The 15,465-nt window shown below is 39.4% G+C and overlaps 3 protein-coding genes across 3 annotated transcripts; 1 reads left to right on the forward strand and 2 right to left on the reverse strand.

The window, feature by feature from the left end:
* Positions 1-53: 53 nt before the first annotated feature.
* On the reverse strand, positions 54-3,270 carry LOC137287925 (uncharacterized). Its single transcript, XM_067820299.1, has 3 exons — positions 3,119-3,270; positions 2,013-2,571; positions 54-129 (listed from the first exon to the last, which is right to left on the reverse strand). The coding sequence occupies exons 2-3, from the start codon at positions 2,564-2,566 to the stop codon at positions 54-56; spliced, it is 630 nt and encodes a 209-aa protein (XP_067676400.1). The 5' UTR covers positions 2,567-2,571; positions 3,119-3,270.
* A 3,125-nt stretch (positions 3,271-6,395) lies between these two features.
* LOC137286115 (uncharacterized) lies at positions 6,396-9,008 on the forward strand. Its single transcript, XM_067817774.1, has 3 exons — positions 6,396-6,496; positions 6,931-7,375; positions 8,485-9,008. Exons 2-3 carry the CDS (start codon positions 6,934-6,936, stop codon positions 8,574-8,576), a joined length of 534 nt encoding a protein of 177 aa, XP_067673875.1. The 5' UTR covers positions 6,396-6,496; positions 6,931-6,933; the 3' UTR covers positions 8,577-9,008.
* A 1,252-nt stretch (positions 9,009-10,260) lies between these two features.
* Positions 10,261-14,885, reverse strand: LOC137286493 (uncharacterized). Its single transcript, XM_067818394.1, has 3 exons — positions 14,772-14,885; positions 11,434-11,774; positions 10,261-10,618 (listed from the first exon to the last, which is right to left on the reverse strand). Exons 2-3 carry the CDS (start codon positions 11,768-11,770, stop codon positions 10,545-10,547), a joined length of 411 nt encoding a protein of 136 aa, XP_067674495.1. The 5' UTR covers positions 11,771-11,774; positions 14,772-14,885; the 3' UTR covers positions 10,261-10,544.
* Between the last annotated feature and the right edge of the window lie 580 nt (positions 14,886-15,465).

Here is a 15,465-nt window from a genome sequence, read left to right on the forward strand (position 1 = left end):
GTGCATAAATATATTAAATTATCTCTCCTTGTCAAAACTCAGTAGTCTGTCTTTCATATTTTACGGTCCACATTCGGTCCTTCTTCAATCACACTTTTCATGTCCTCAGCTGTTCCGAGTTTCACACCGCTGAAAAGGGAGCATAGCTTTGTATCACTGAAAACAATACCCCAAAAATCTTCTCTATACATAAGCCTAGTGGTTTGTCTAAATTATATGCTTGCAGAATAATATTATTCAGTTAGTTATACACGTCTACGAAATCACTGTCTACGAAACAGTCTGGGTTACGAAATCACCGCGTCTACGAACTGGCTCAGTCTACGAAAACACTGTATCCCATTGGTATACCAGGTATTCTTGCACTACCACGGACATTTGGCATACCATGTATCCATGCACTACAACGGGCATTTGGTATATTTTGTATCAATGCACTACCACGGACATTTGATATATTTTGTGACAACATAAGTTCATTACCAAAAATGTCGAACTAATAAAAATTATATGCACTTAACCATTCTAACTAGTTAAACATAAAATACGAACAAAAATGTTCAAGCATTTTTATTATTTTCCAAAACGAAATAAAAGCGTGATATAAATATCATATACAACAGCGACATGTATATATACTGTGTGAATTAGTATCAAATATCAAAGTAAGAGAAATCATTATAAATCAAAATTGGGAATAAAGGAAACACTCGACATCATTGGGTTATTCATATACATTTTTCAATCAGGAATACGTCTTCAAAAAAAATTATACAATTTTTTTTCGGATTCCCTTTTCGTCAATGTGCAAATATAAAGGTGTATGTTAGCGGAAACAATTATATCATGCTGTGAAGGGTTAGTAGTTAGGGTACCAAAACCAAACATGAACAATTGTTAGTTGTTCCACTCCACTTGTGGACGTACAGGATTGTGAAAACGAGAAGCCATGACGAAATAAAGGTGCTATAAAAATTGTGAGAAACACCCCAAGCGATGAAAACCTTTGACATGTACCACTTTGAGAAACCCGGGAATACGGACATACCGCAGATAAACAAAGAGTGAGTGAGTGAGTTTAGCTTTACACCGCACTCAGTAATAATCCAGCAATGTGGCGGCGGTCTGCAAAAAAGATCCTGTCTGGACCAGACAATCTAGTTATCAACAGCATGAGCATCGATCTGCGCAATTGGGAACTGATGACATGTGTCAGCCAAGTCAGCGAACCTGACCACCCGATCCCGTTAGGCGCCTCGTGCTACAACAATAGTCGCCCTTTATGGCAAGCATGGGTTGCTGAAGACTTATTCTACCTCGGAAATTCAGGGGGCAGATAAACAACGAATGGTGATATAGATTAACACAAAGAAGTCAGGCACCCTATGCATAATCTATCCCACCCGATCCCATTGTACGGTCAATGTGATATAGTGGTGACATATTCTTACCCAAAGTCCTCATGGAAGCTAGACCTGGGCTAAACCAGAGTGATATCAACGTCTCTGATATATTTTTAAATGTAACATTATGACTAAACATGTCGGTAGATTTCATAATTATCGTAATCATTACTTCACGTTTTCTCAACCCTCATAAAAGAATTTGCGGCAAAATACGTTTCCCGTTAGGAAATAAGATAGTATCCCATATCATTATTCGTAACTACTCGTTCCTTTCCGTAATGGGGCAACTTCAGTTTACGGACAGGGACGAGTAGTTACGAATGCCCAAATCATATCATTCGTCACCACTCGCCCGTTTCCGTAACCTCCAAGAAGATATTCGGCTTGTCCCGGAATAACACGAGTTGCCACGAATGAAATATTTGTAATAGTTCGTGTTATTCCGGGACAAGTCGAAAAGCGTCTTCTCGGAGTTTACTGATATGGGCGTGGGTGACCAATGTTGTAATCTCTATTTAGCCACGATAAACCATTGCGCACAACAGTGCACATACAACAGACTCGATGATATAATTCTTCCTGTCAGCAGCACTAGAACCAACTGACCCCAACTCGTGCATCAGAGACTGCATCTCGCCAAGCAGAAAGGGAGACTCACTGGGGAGTTGCGGTTGGTCTCTCGTAACTGCAAGCAACTGGGTAATGGCAGTTGCAAGACCGGCGCCAGCAGCTCCAAAACCCAGTAGGTTTGGCAGCAACGATTTTAGAGACTTTCTTGCTAAAACTGACCCTGCTTTAGCGGACCTGAATAGGTTTGACACAATGTTCTGAACCTTTGCCTTGTTGGCGCTGTTAGGTAATTTGGATATAAAGAGCTTGCCTGCATCAGTTGCTTTCTTGTATTGTGAAGATCCTGGAGTGTTTTTCAAGAAACGAGTCTTAACTGTCTTTTTCACTTTTCTCAGTAATCCTTTAGGAGATCGGATGACTCGATGGAAAGGCATTCTGCTGTGCTCATCAGGGACGATGTCTGGTTGTCTGTCGTCTTTAGAAGAAGACATGGTGACGTCATTAGACTTTGATGCGATATTTGCTCCTGTTCCCGGGGTGGATAGTAAGCAATGGATGGCAAGGAGCACAAGGCAGCGAAGGATCACCATGGTTGCTGAAAGAATAATGTGTCTAAATAGAAATTGCTTCGACACATTCATTTGAACAACACTGTAAATGATAATGGCAAAAGAGTGCTGTCAATGTTTCTTGAGATATCTTGAGATAATGCAAGTGAGTAATGCGCAAAATAATTCAATAATAATAATAATGAATAAAATTTTTAAAAAATCACATTTTTTATGCAAAAGGAAATTAATAGGAACATGCAATAGGAACACTTGTTAATTGTAACCATACAACTGTTTGTAAAAAGTAATATGTTGCATGATAATTAGCTGTAGAAACGGAAAGAATGGAAAACTATCATGTTCAGCCAATTTTCTGGCAATTTTGTACAATTCTATTTTGCCGTTTTGGGGAGGAAAAACACTAAATAAATAGACTAGAACAATTAATGAATATGTAAATGAATGGCGTGAATCAATCAATCAATCAGTCGGTCAATCAATCAATTACCGAACGAATAATTAAATAAATGAAGAAATATATTTACCAAGCTTAGATGAAATCCTAGGAAATGCATTCAATAAAGGACATACCTTTGTAATAGGCAAGTGTTTGTTAGAGGTTATCTGCAGCTTATCCTGAAGACTTGCCCTCGCTACATCTATGTCCCTTCTTATAGGCAAGTACAGAGTGCGTCATCGAGGAAGAATTTCAGTCATAGTAGTTGTCTGGCGTATGTACTTCCCTGTGACAAATATGAGATAAATGAAAAAAAAGAACAGCCGTGTACAGACATATCCATGACCAGCCTTTCTTTCACACTGTGAAATATGGGATCAACTTTTTGAACTCTGTTTCCTGTAATGACCTCCTTAACGTTCGTGATTCATGCTACAAGGTTTAAATTGAAACGATTTTACGATCAGGACATTTTTTTTCAAAACACCCGAAAACAGAAAATATTTCATAGGTGGGTTTGACAACAACCCCCCACCCTACCCCCACCTCCGCAAAAAAACAAAAACAAAAAAACCAAACACCCCCCCCCCCAAAAAAAAACAGCAAAAACAAAGCAAACAAACAAACAAACAAAAACCAACCAAAAACAAAACAAAACAAAAACAAAGAAACAACCAACATAATACAATAATAAATTATCCCATCACCATGGAATAATCTGTTTTGTTTGATTTATCTTCAGTTTCATCCAATATACCTGTATACTTACCTTTGTCCTTCAGGATAGACAGTCATGTCACATTGTGTGCTGTCATGGTTGTGCATAGTTAATTCAGGAGTTTAGTCCTTCGGTATATTGTTCACAGTCATAGGTGCTGTATAACTGACTGAGCTTTTATATAGCAACATCACGGCGGGGAACACCAGACATGGGTTTCACACATTGTATATATCTGGGGATTCGAACCCGGGTCTTCGGCATGACGAGCCAACGCCTTAACCACCAGGCTACCCCACTGCCCTCAATACTCTATACGATAACATAGATGGCAGCACTATCCTTATTACGATAATCGAAGGTTGATTTCTCCATTACCTTGGGGTAACCAGCTGCAGATACCATGCAGATGAATGGCACGCAGATGAATGGCACGCAGATGAATGGCACGAGGTCCATGCATCGCATTGCTGAAAAGTATGTACAAATATCGTGCATGAGAATAGCTGCGTTTTGGTGTTAAGTTTTGTTAAGAATTCGCCAATTTTTACTGATTTTTATCATTTATTGGACTCATGACAATAATCTTTTCAACGTTACGAATTTGTTTTACAATACATCAGTTCATGTGTAAACAATAGCTTCAAACAGTATGGATTATTTTGCAAATTTCAGTTTAGAATAAGTGCCTGAAGTACAGACCCGTGCAAACAGTATTCATGCACTTGACGTCATTTCCAAAGAATTACATGTTGTTTCAGTGTTGAATAAATAAATAATTTTTATGAAGTGAGTGTTGGAAGGATCTTTGAAAAAACTGACCGGCAAATTTGACTGAATCATCTGTGCTCTCCGCCCACAATTTTAGTTCAATTATCCTCCCACTATTTGCCAAATGGCGCCACATTTATCAACTTACGTTTGGTTCCACAATACACAATCTAACAGGACGCCATGTTCAGGAGTTGACGACTATATACACACGTTGATTAAATTCGATAAACAGGCTATGGAAAATTAAACAAAAATTATGTAATTATAGGGGTTTGTAGTCAAAAGGGCCAGAGGACGAAAGGATCAAAATAGAAAAGATGATTCCTGACAAATGTGCAAAATTTGACATGAATCTTGCGAAATCAAATTCATGAAAATTGTTTATGCTGCACTAAATTAACGTGTAACTCATGGAAATTACGTCAAGAGACGAATACTTTTTGCACGGATCTGTGTAAGTGGCAATATTTACAATAGTAAGTCTAAACGTTTGATGGGAAGTGTGTAGTCAATGCAAAATATTAAGTTTATGATGAAATGCGTGTAATATATGGAGTATTTATGTTTTTGTTTTGACATAATGATACGGACATTAACGTATTACCTTTTTATAAAGGATAGAAACACGTTTTCTGTCAAGCAGTAGACTAACCTTTGGTCTCTGAAATGAATATATTTTACGGTGATTGAGAGAGTTTATTTTAACGCCTCACTCATCTATATTCCAGCTATATGGTGGCGGTCTGTAAATAATTCAGTCTGGACCAGACAATCCAGTGATCAACAGCATGAGCATCGACCTGCGCAATTGGGAACCGATGACATGTGTCAACCAAGTCAGCGAACCTGATCACCCGATCCCGTTAGTTGCCTCTTACGATAAGCATAGTCGCCTTTTATGGCAAGCATGGGTTGCTGAAGGCCATTCCACCTCGGTCCTTCACCGGTATATTTTACAGACTTTTCATAGATAATGATGAAAAAAAAAAACAATATTGAGCTCACAGACTTTCTGAACTTTTAGAAGTGTTTTTTTTTTCATTTTAAGAACCTAAACTATGGAAATTTAGACTTGCCAAATATGTTAGACTTACACAGGCTTTCATGCTTATATTTGTTTCGGGGTCTGTAGATTCCCTCCCCACAGAGGCTGCTTTTCAGATATATGTGGGAAGAGAATAGGGTCTGTACGACAGACTATTTGAACAGATAACGATCTGCTCATTGGAAACTGGTTTAAGTGTACTTTGTCACCAGGGCATGCATCATGATCGTTGTCGCTTAATTCCACAATTACAGAAGTGCAGCGTACAGTGTACTGCACATATATACCTTGTTGAAAGATATACCCTGACTGTGTACACGAATGCGTACACGGAACTCTGTTAACTTTCGAAACTATTTTCAGACTTTCATTCATAGACTCTATTTCACCCCATTATAAATGAATTCATAGGCATTAACTTCTGCTATTACTCATAGGTTTTATTTCAGGCTCTTATTCATAGGTTTTATTTCAAACCTTTATTACGTGTGTCTCTTCTCCCTCCCCCAAAATATTACTACTTGTTAATATTTTGACAATGTGTATCAGTAAATCAATTAGTAGCTTGAAATGTACCGGATTGCGCACTGAGATTCAGATAGTGTTGTGATGTTTACACATAATATTACATGTCGTGCATGACACCGTCTCTAACATCGCCATCATACAGCTATTTTCGTTAGTACTATGGGTTGAAGAGGGTACGGGTGAAGCGGGTGTGAATCGATCGGAAAACGTGAATGCACCAGTTTGCATAAGAGCACCATTCTTTAGGAATAGACCGGAAAAGGTAAATACACCCGAGCGTAATTCCCCAGAATTAGGTGACGTAATAATTACAATCTTAATTTCTGTCATGACTAACAGGATATTGAAAGTCAAAATTGTAGTATAAAGGCGGGGCAAACTGGACACTATTTCATAGACAAAGATACAGAGAGAAAGTGAGAAAGACAGTCACGCACATCTTCTCGGGTAAGGTTTAAGGGTAATGTGAGCATATATTACGATCTTAAACATGATAAATATTCAAGCAACATACGGGACTGAGATGTTATGCTGGTGTTGACACCTTGCCGGATTGGACAGATGCCGATTTTCACAGCTTCCACTGTATTATGACAGCTGTCAACATGCCTATATTATCACGTTTCTTTACCTTTGAGGATGTCAAGAGATTGTAAACGTAACTATATATTCCTATCATTATCAGTATGGTCCTAATTCTTTATATCCCAGTCAAAGACACTCGTTTAAAAGGCCCTCATTAACCAGACCTGCTCCAAGGTTGTCCTGAATGCATGAAGTCCATGGCTTTATAGAGAGTCTATTCTTTAAAGATAACGGACATTTTGTAAGCGGGGCAAGACGTTCATTATCAACGTATTTCCATCATTAATGTATTTCAGACAATGCGGACATTTGCACAAGTTCTGTTTCTAACTCTCATGTCGCAGTCACTATGGGCAATGAAAGCGAACAGCCAACGAAATCAGCCCGAACAAGATCAAATTAAAACCCAGGCTTCACTTAGCCAATCAGCATTCTCCTCTTTCAATACCGATGCAGCGCATGTGCAGGGGCATCGCAGTGCTGTCAAAAAGTCAGCGATGAAGTCTGCAAGATGGCCAGAGAACAGAGAAGACCTTGTACAAGATTTTAACGTGATTAGTGAGGCGTCGAACGGTCATGAAGATTTGAGGCCAAAAAGAGCTGCTGTACTAGCTGCGGCTATTCCGGTTATAGGCGAATTTTTCCGTACTATTTTCCAGGGGTCGTCAAATACTCACAACTGTATGTCAGAAGCCCAGCTGGAAAGAAAATTTTATGAATACCAAATGGCGCTGACGTCAGGTGTGTGTTCAATTTATATCTTACACCCCAGAGATTGATTTCAGAAGTGATGCCTTTGTAATCGTTGACCTTTTAGTTAACGGGACTGGAGTACTTTTTTCTATCGATGTCTCTCTAAAAGAAATCGTTCCAAACGTACAGGGAATCGACTCTTACAGCAAGTGAATCTGTACCGAAACTACAGAAACATTAATTTGTTATGCTTAAAGTATCATACCTTTCTTTTGGTAACATTGCAATGTATGCAGTATCGAGAATTTGAAAAACGTTGTTTGTTTGTGTGTCTCGAATAACATAATCGGTACAAATCTGGTTTATTGTGAAATAATGAGATCCCTTGTATTCATTATTGCCATAGGACCGCAGATATTAAAGATGAACTTTGTATGTTAATTCTAAATGTTCGAGGGGGGAATTATTGTGTGGGTGTGTGCGCATGCGTGAGTTGTGCTATCGTAAAATAGTCCTAGATAGTGTATAAAGAGTGAGTGCGCGAGTGAGTTTAGTTTTACGTCGCTTTCAGCAATATTCCAGCAATATCACGGTGGGTGACACCAACATGGGCTTCAAACATTGTACCCATGTGGGAAATCGAACCCGTGTCTTCAACGTGACGAGCGTTAACCACTAGGCTATCCCAACAACCCTAGTATGTGTAGACTGTGACATATAAATCACAGTCGCTTTTCCGTTGACTGTCTTAATGAACAAAGCCAAGTATGGGGCATACGAGTTGTATAACAGAGTCGGTTAAGGGATTCGAACTCCTGACAAGACTCCGAACCACACCAACTGTCTAGCGATTGAGTGAGTGAGTTTAGTTTTACACCGCACTCAGAAATATTCCAGCTATATGGCGGCGGTCTGTATATATTCGAGCCTGGACCAGTGATCAACAACATGAGCATCGATCTGCGCAATTGGGAACCGATGACATGTGTCAACCAAGTCAGCGAGCCTGACCACCCGAACCCTTTAGTCGCCTCTTACGACAAGCTGAGTCGCCTTGTATGGCAAGCATGGGTTGCTGAAGGCGAATGAGAGTCATTGGTTGCGATTATGTATTTTGTTTGTGATGTTTACTAGTTTCACCTTTTTGTCATTCGCAGGTGCCAAGGAACTCATGGGCTTGCCTGCAATCATGATGCTTACAGGCGTCAGAATCCTGTACGTGGTGCTGGGGCTTCTGATGTCATTCTAGGAGAGGATATAGGAAGACACAAATGGCTTAAACAGTTCATCATACATGCATAAAATAATTGGTTATTATATTTTGTACACGCATGAGTTACATATTTAGTGTGCATAAGCGTTTATTATCTATTTATGTGTATTTATTTCAGTTTAAATTAAGGTTTTGAGATTAAACAATCAGCATCTGTCTTTGTATGAACAGGGGTTATCGGCGAAAGGGTAAAAAGTCCCAGGAAATTCATCAAAATATATTACTTTTTACATTTCATTTATTTAGGCTCTCTTTCGATACAAAAAAAATTGCCTTTCCAACCGAAGCTGAAGTATAAATTGGTCTTCGTGCAAAATTACCACATGTCTCAGAGCATGATTATTGAAAGATATTTGTCACGGTTTTTTGTTTATGTCAAACGAAAAAATAGATTTAATAATCAGAAAACTGTTTGTTGTTATATTTTCTTATGTGTGATTCGACATCTCTAGCGTTATCTATGCAAAGTGGAGCAAAATACAGAATGTCCGTGCAATGGAGTACATGGGTGACCATTAAATCGCTTTTCACCTCTCCTCATCCCGGAAGTACAACACTTTCCGCAAATCGCTGTACATAGTTGCGTCCCTTGATGGAATCAGGACCAGCTGACAGTGGCATGTAATCGTAGATTCCCACATGCTCAATGAGACTGGCTAACCACAGCTCTAATCATATAAGTGCCTATGAAGTGATATTATATCGCACTATCCAACAAAGTGTTTTTAATCATTATTAAGCAACACACTCATGCTCGGTGGATGCATTTGGGGGACCCTTCTGGGACTGTATAACTGGCTTAAAGTTGCTCATTCAGTCATTCAGATGAGGTGTATCACAGTATTTAAAACGATGTGTGCGCCTTGTGTTCGCACGAAACCTGCATTTCTGTTCACACCTTAATAATCGCTTTAGGGTAGCCTAATGGCTAAAGCGTTAGTTCGTCACGCCGAAGACACGGATTAGAATCCCCACATGGGTACAATGTACGAAGTCCATTTTCTGGCGTCCCATGCCGTGATATTGCTGGAATGTTGCATCTCTTCTGACACGCATCGTATTGGTGTGTAGACATTGAAATGATAGTTCCTGCGAGGCAAACTCATTTGCGTATTTATCTAATTGTGAGTGAGTGAGTGAGTGAGTGAGTGAGTGAGTGAGTGAGTGAGTATGCAATATTTCAACTCTATGGTGACGGCTGACTTGGTTGACACATGTCATCGCTTCCCAATTGCGCAGATGGATGCTCATGTTGTTGATCACTTGATTGTCTGGTCCAGACCCGATTATTTACAGACCGCCGCCATATAGGTGGAATATTGCTGAGTGCGGTGTAAAACTAAACTCACTCACTCACTCTCCCGAATGAGGTTTGAATTTTGGAAATATGTTTTTTTTCTGGCTGATTCTCCTTGAATCCTGTTAATTCGAAATGAGAGTGAATGACCCTTAACCATCCGATCCAGTTAGTCGCCTCTTATCATGACCCAAAATAATTTACGATAAATCAAATCAAAGAATGTCGATAGATACGACCATCAAGTGTTAATCAATGTACCAGTTGTACGCGTGAATGTATTTATTGTACAAAATACGTCCTCGGATGATGGACCGATACTAATCAGACATACACAGTAAAATAGAATAGAACACAACTGAGTATAGTACAAAATACTATATTTCATAAAAATTACTTATTACTATAACGAAACAATTCTTAGCGACAGTGAGAATGCGAAACAATGCATGGAAACTCCATTTACTGTAGTCCATAAAAACTCCACATGTATTGTACCTTGTACTGTTTATAAGTTCATACTGTTTTACCATGGGTACATGACATGCCGGTGCGATATATCGTGCTACGTATCCCGATACGCAAAACGTTGACCAGCAACACCATACAGTTATTTTCAGTAGAGTTTCTTGTGTCCAGATATACGCTTACAACCTCAGCGCTAGCATTGCCAGAAGAGGAACCGCCAAGGACGCCATGTTAACGTATGACGTCGATGCCCCTGTAACAGAACCTTTATCGTCAGCAACAATTCCACAATATAAGGTCGCATTCTTAAACCTCATTAACTGTAGGTGTGTCAGGAATGCAATATGCTGTACATCATGTATTATTTATTTTCTTGCTTCACGTAAGTGAGCTAGAAGAACATTCATATCGCTATGTAAAGAGATAAATAAATTAATAGAACAAACAGACAAACAAATAAATGAAAATATGCATAAATAAGAAGAAACCAACAAATAAAATAGCCCCTATACTGTTTGTCTAGTCTGCTGTCTGTGAGTAAGAGAATGATTGAATGAATAAAAATGTATGCAGGCATGTGTGTGTATGAACATATACACATGTACTTGGATGGATGGTTGCATGTATGTGTATGCGCGTATGTATATATATATATATATGTGTGTGTGTGTGTGTGTATGTGTGTGTATGCATGTACATGCAGGTACGTATGATGGAATGCATGGTGGTGTATGTGTTTGTGTGTGTATGTGTGTGTGGCTGTATGTCTGGCAGTATGTATCTATGAATGTTTCTATAGGTACATGTATACTTGGATCGATTTTATGATGTGTATAGAATTTATAGGCATGTACAATGTGTACATGTTAGAGATCTGACATAGTGTCCTATTGGTCAACGTTGGCCGTATGTCATACAATGGGTAGGTTATCTGTCGAGATTTTATGGTTGCTTGCATTACTGTTGGCACGTAAATAAATTCCCTCCCCCTACTCCACTGTTGGCAACGCCGCCCCCCTTCTCTCTCTCTCTCTCTCTCTGCGCAGATATACAGTATTATACACTGACCATTGGTCTCCTGCTGCTGGATGTCCTCTTCCAGGACCTGCATCATTTGGGCCACTCTCTGTACACTTTCAGCGTCTCCGAAATCATGCTGCTTGTCTCGCAGGTCAATGAACTTGTTCAGGATTCCTTTAGCCACTGACTTCTTCAGTTTTTTCAGACCGGAGAGGACCAGCTTGAACTTATCCTTTGCCAGGCCGAAGATGGAACCCAGAGTTTTGGAAAATCCTGTCTTCAGACCATCCAGAATACCCTTTACCGACGGTTCCGTGTCTCCGGTGTCCTGGGCGTTAGCACAGAATAGGACGACGACCCACAACAGGATGATGGAAGACTTCATGTTTCTGAAGAAAAACAAATTTAGGTTTTGTTTGTACCGCGAAACCATGGTGACCTTGTTATTAACCAGGACCTTGTTATTTCTAACCACTGTGTCAGACAGACATTTAGTGTTTTGCGTTTAAGTTTTGTTCACTCTTGATATATGCTCTTTCAAAAAAGTAGGGGATCTTCATTTTTTATAATGTACGATTAAAAATATTTAGGAGATTTATCGGAGTCAATCAATGTTGATTTGATAATACAGAATGTTTTGAGAGTGCATCACCATTTGCACTTCTTTACAACCATAGCTATTTGAAATGTAGTCGCTTTTGAAAGATGATTGGTGTATGGCATGTAATTATGTATACGAGTTTCATTGTAAAACAAACGACTAGAAACATACACTAACAAATGTGTGATGCAAGATGAGTTTCAAAATCAATGTTCTAAGTGATTTCTGAACCTACGTGAAAAACGTCAAAATCAAGAATGGGACCCCATGCTCGTGTATGGGGCTACTGCGTTGTGCAAGTTCATATCATGAGTTGTGTTAGGGGTGGTAATAGAGGGAAATGGTGGTGCGTTCATAGGATGTCTCTCCTTGAAACGTTTGTTAACGTTTACACTTCCTATCCAAATTGAAAGTTCATTATCCCCTACGTTTTTATTTTGAAGAGTATATACGGTATATGCTTAGCTAGCGAGTGAATGTGTACAATATGCCAAAATCATTATTAGGTCTGTCAGGTATAAAGTAAGGACCGAACAATCAAGTTTAATGAGGTACAATGATAAACATCTCTAACAAGCCCATAGTATCACAGGGCGTCATATTAAAGTGAGTGGGTCAGTGAGTATGGCCTTGGGCCACTTTTAACAATATTCCAGCAATATTACAAGGGGAACATCAGAAGGGGGTTTTACACAAATTACCCATCATGTGAGTGATGCGTGAACGCGCGTGATCGTGAATTAGTCCGGGATAGTGTGTTTGGAGTGAGTGAGTTTAGTTTTACGCCGACTGTAGCAACATTCCAGCAATATCACAACGGGGAACATCAGGATTACACTTTCTCCAGATTCTTGTAATTTGAGGGTCGAGTCCCATCCGGGATTCGAACCCCGGGTTTCAGTCAGACACCTAATCTCCAGCACACAAAGTCAGCCATCTAACCCACTCAGCCACGGGTTTCATCAATATTACACAGAAGGATATTGTAGGTCTCACTGTAACTATTGGTCCCTTATTAACATCAGGTTGGTAAATTCTCATTAAGGGTCTCACGAATTCATACGCAGTCGATTATCTTAAAGGTCACATGCAATGTAAAACACAACTTTGCAGATTCTGGTACCTTTCGGTATGCGCTTACCGAAACAAATCAAAACTATGCCAATTCAACCTATGAAGTTGAAAAAACCGTGATGAAAGAAATCGGAGTTCAAACGTTTCACTAAATTTCCCCCAGCGATGGGAGGAAAACTGGTTTCAGCAGCTGTGCTGCGCTGCGTTCATAACGCATGCGCAGTGAATAGGGTCGCGGAGCTTAAAACAATATGCATGCCCAGAGTCTGAGGTCGTGAGCAGTAGTCTAACCTTGGTTGTGTACACAAACAAGTAAATAATCTACTCGTTACGTAAAAAAAACTTGTTGATTGTGGTAAGCAGTCTCTGTCACAGAGAAAGCTCAGTGTCTGGTTAAAGACAACGTGCAGTACACAGCCTGTTGTCATTGACCACGTGCAATTTGAACTTAACACCTATCAGAATATACGAAATAAAGAAAATAAATTGATTTATGACTCGTGCACCCGAGTCCCGTCTCTGCCACATTATATAATTAGGAAGGTGTGATACACATGTCATTTTTTTTCGGATGAGTGGATCTGACGGAACATGCATTTTCAAAACCTAGCATCACTATATACATTCTTCATTGATAACAAACTCTTTTACTGTATATGATTTTTTGTTTGACAACAGTGTATGAATCCATACTGAAACGACACATCAAGTACACAAAAAGAGGTTGTTATTCATAAAGAATCTTACTTTCTTGTGACTCGCCATACTTCTAAAGTGCCCATCAAACAGATCATCTTTCTGTACACACAATGAACCCTCAGCATATCAGCAAATGAAACAGCCAATCGGAAGCCGTCGTTACACTTGAGTGCAGATCCACCTGCTACGACTGGGTTCGGTCGGAAGTAAGCCCAAGTACAAAATATTGCACTTTTGAATCGCGATTGTACGCTTATAATTTGGTTTATTTGTTTTTTTAAAGCAGCAATGTATATTATGTGTCATGAATAAGTGATAAATGTGTTTTAATTATGTTTGATTTCTTGGTTGCATGTGACCTTTAAGTATATCAAATAAACATGTGTTTTCTTCTGGGTGTCACCGGTAGAGTAGGACATGCTTACCTATTCATGAATATATCTAGTAGTATCACTACTTTCCAGTAATTAATTAATTAACCATTAACGGGCATTTTATAGGTATTTGTCTTCCTTTTTCTAACAGTTATTTGGTATTGAAAAATGCTGAAGGGTTGTGTTTACAAAACTATGTTTCACATGTTTCATTTGCTAAGTTTCAATATTCACAGCACGTATGGACATATGCCGCATTTTGCAATATCCGAGGTATATCACGGCGGGGACACCTTATGGGGAATCGAAATCAGCGTAAGAAGCGAATACTTTCAACATTAGGCTACCCCCACCGCCCCTCACTATTCACAAAAGTATCAATGATTATTTAATCTGGCAAGCGCGCACATACCTTGAATATGAACAAGATTTACAATGCCGCATTATTGCATTATTTTAGTAAAGAGGTAAAACAATTGCAGATTATAATAATATTATATGACTTTTACTATTTTACAAATGTCTAAAACTAAGGAAGATTTTTACAATTACTTACATATGCACCATATAAAGTACAGTTTGTTGAAAACATATTCTGTAAACTAACTTTATCGTTTACATTAACAATACACACTTACCACTGTGACAATGCTGCAGGTCGACGAACTTGTGTTCAGCTTCTGCCGGGGACCTCTGACTCCACATCCTTTATATAAGGACATCTGTGACCCATCTTCATCACAGTCGTACATGATGCGACCACATCGCTTCCTCAGCTGTTGTCGAGGAGGGTGTCAGATAGTGATTGCTCATGCCCTTTGCCCTCGTAGGAGGATTGTGTGGTTATGGGGAACAATTGGATGCTTCCTATTTATGCATCAGATGAAACGCTTTCCTTCCGCGTCTTCCGTCAGGCTTGCTGCAACCAACCAGTAGTTCACCATGATGCTGCTAGATGAGAGCTGGCTGTGGCAAGCAGATACACTAGCATGTCACCTAAACCGTAATCATAGCTCTCATGACGTCATGGTGGTAGCTGATCATGAGGTAGGGTGATCCAGCAGATTATGTATGTAGATAACAGTAAGTGGGTGTAAAGATGCTGGTGGTATTCTACTTGTGGACTGGTTATTGAGGACCACAATAAGTACAGGAAACGATGAACTAGTTGGGGCGTGATGGCTTTACGCAGTCAATAACGCTTGGTCCAGATACAGAATATGCTTGCTAACTAATTTGTGTTTTCAAATATGTATATTGCTTTTGTTCATTGTACCCAAAGGAACGTGCTCGCGTGGTGCGTGCGTGTATTTGCTAAAGAAGAGAGATATA

This window comes from Haliotis asinina, chromosome 6 (assembly GCF_037392515.1).
Source record: "Haliotis asinina isolate JCU_RB_2024 chromosome 6, JCU_Hal_asi_v2, whole genome shotgun sequence".
Classification (NCBI taxonomy): Eukaryota; Metazoa; Mollusca; class Gastropoda; order Lepetellida; family Haliotidae; genus Haliotis; species Haliotis asinina.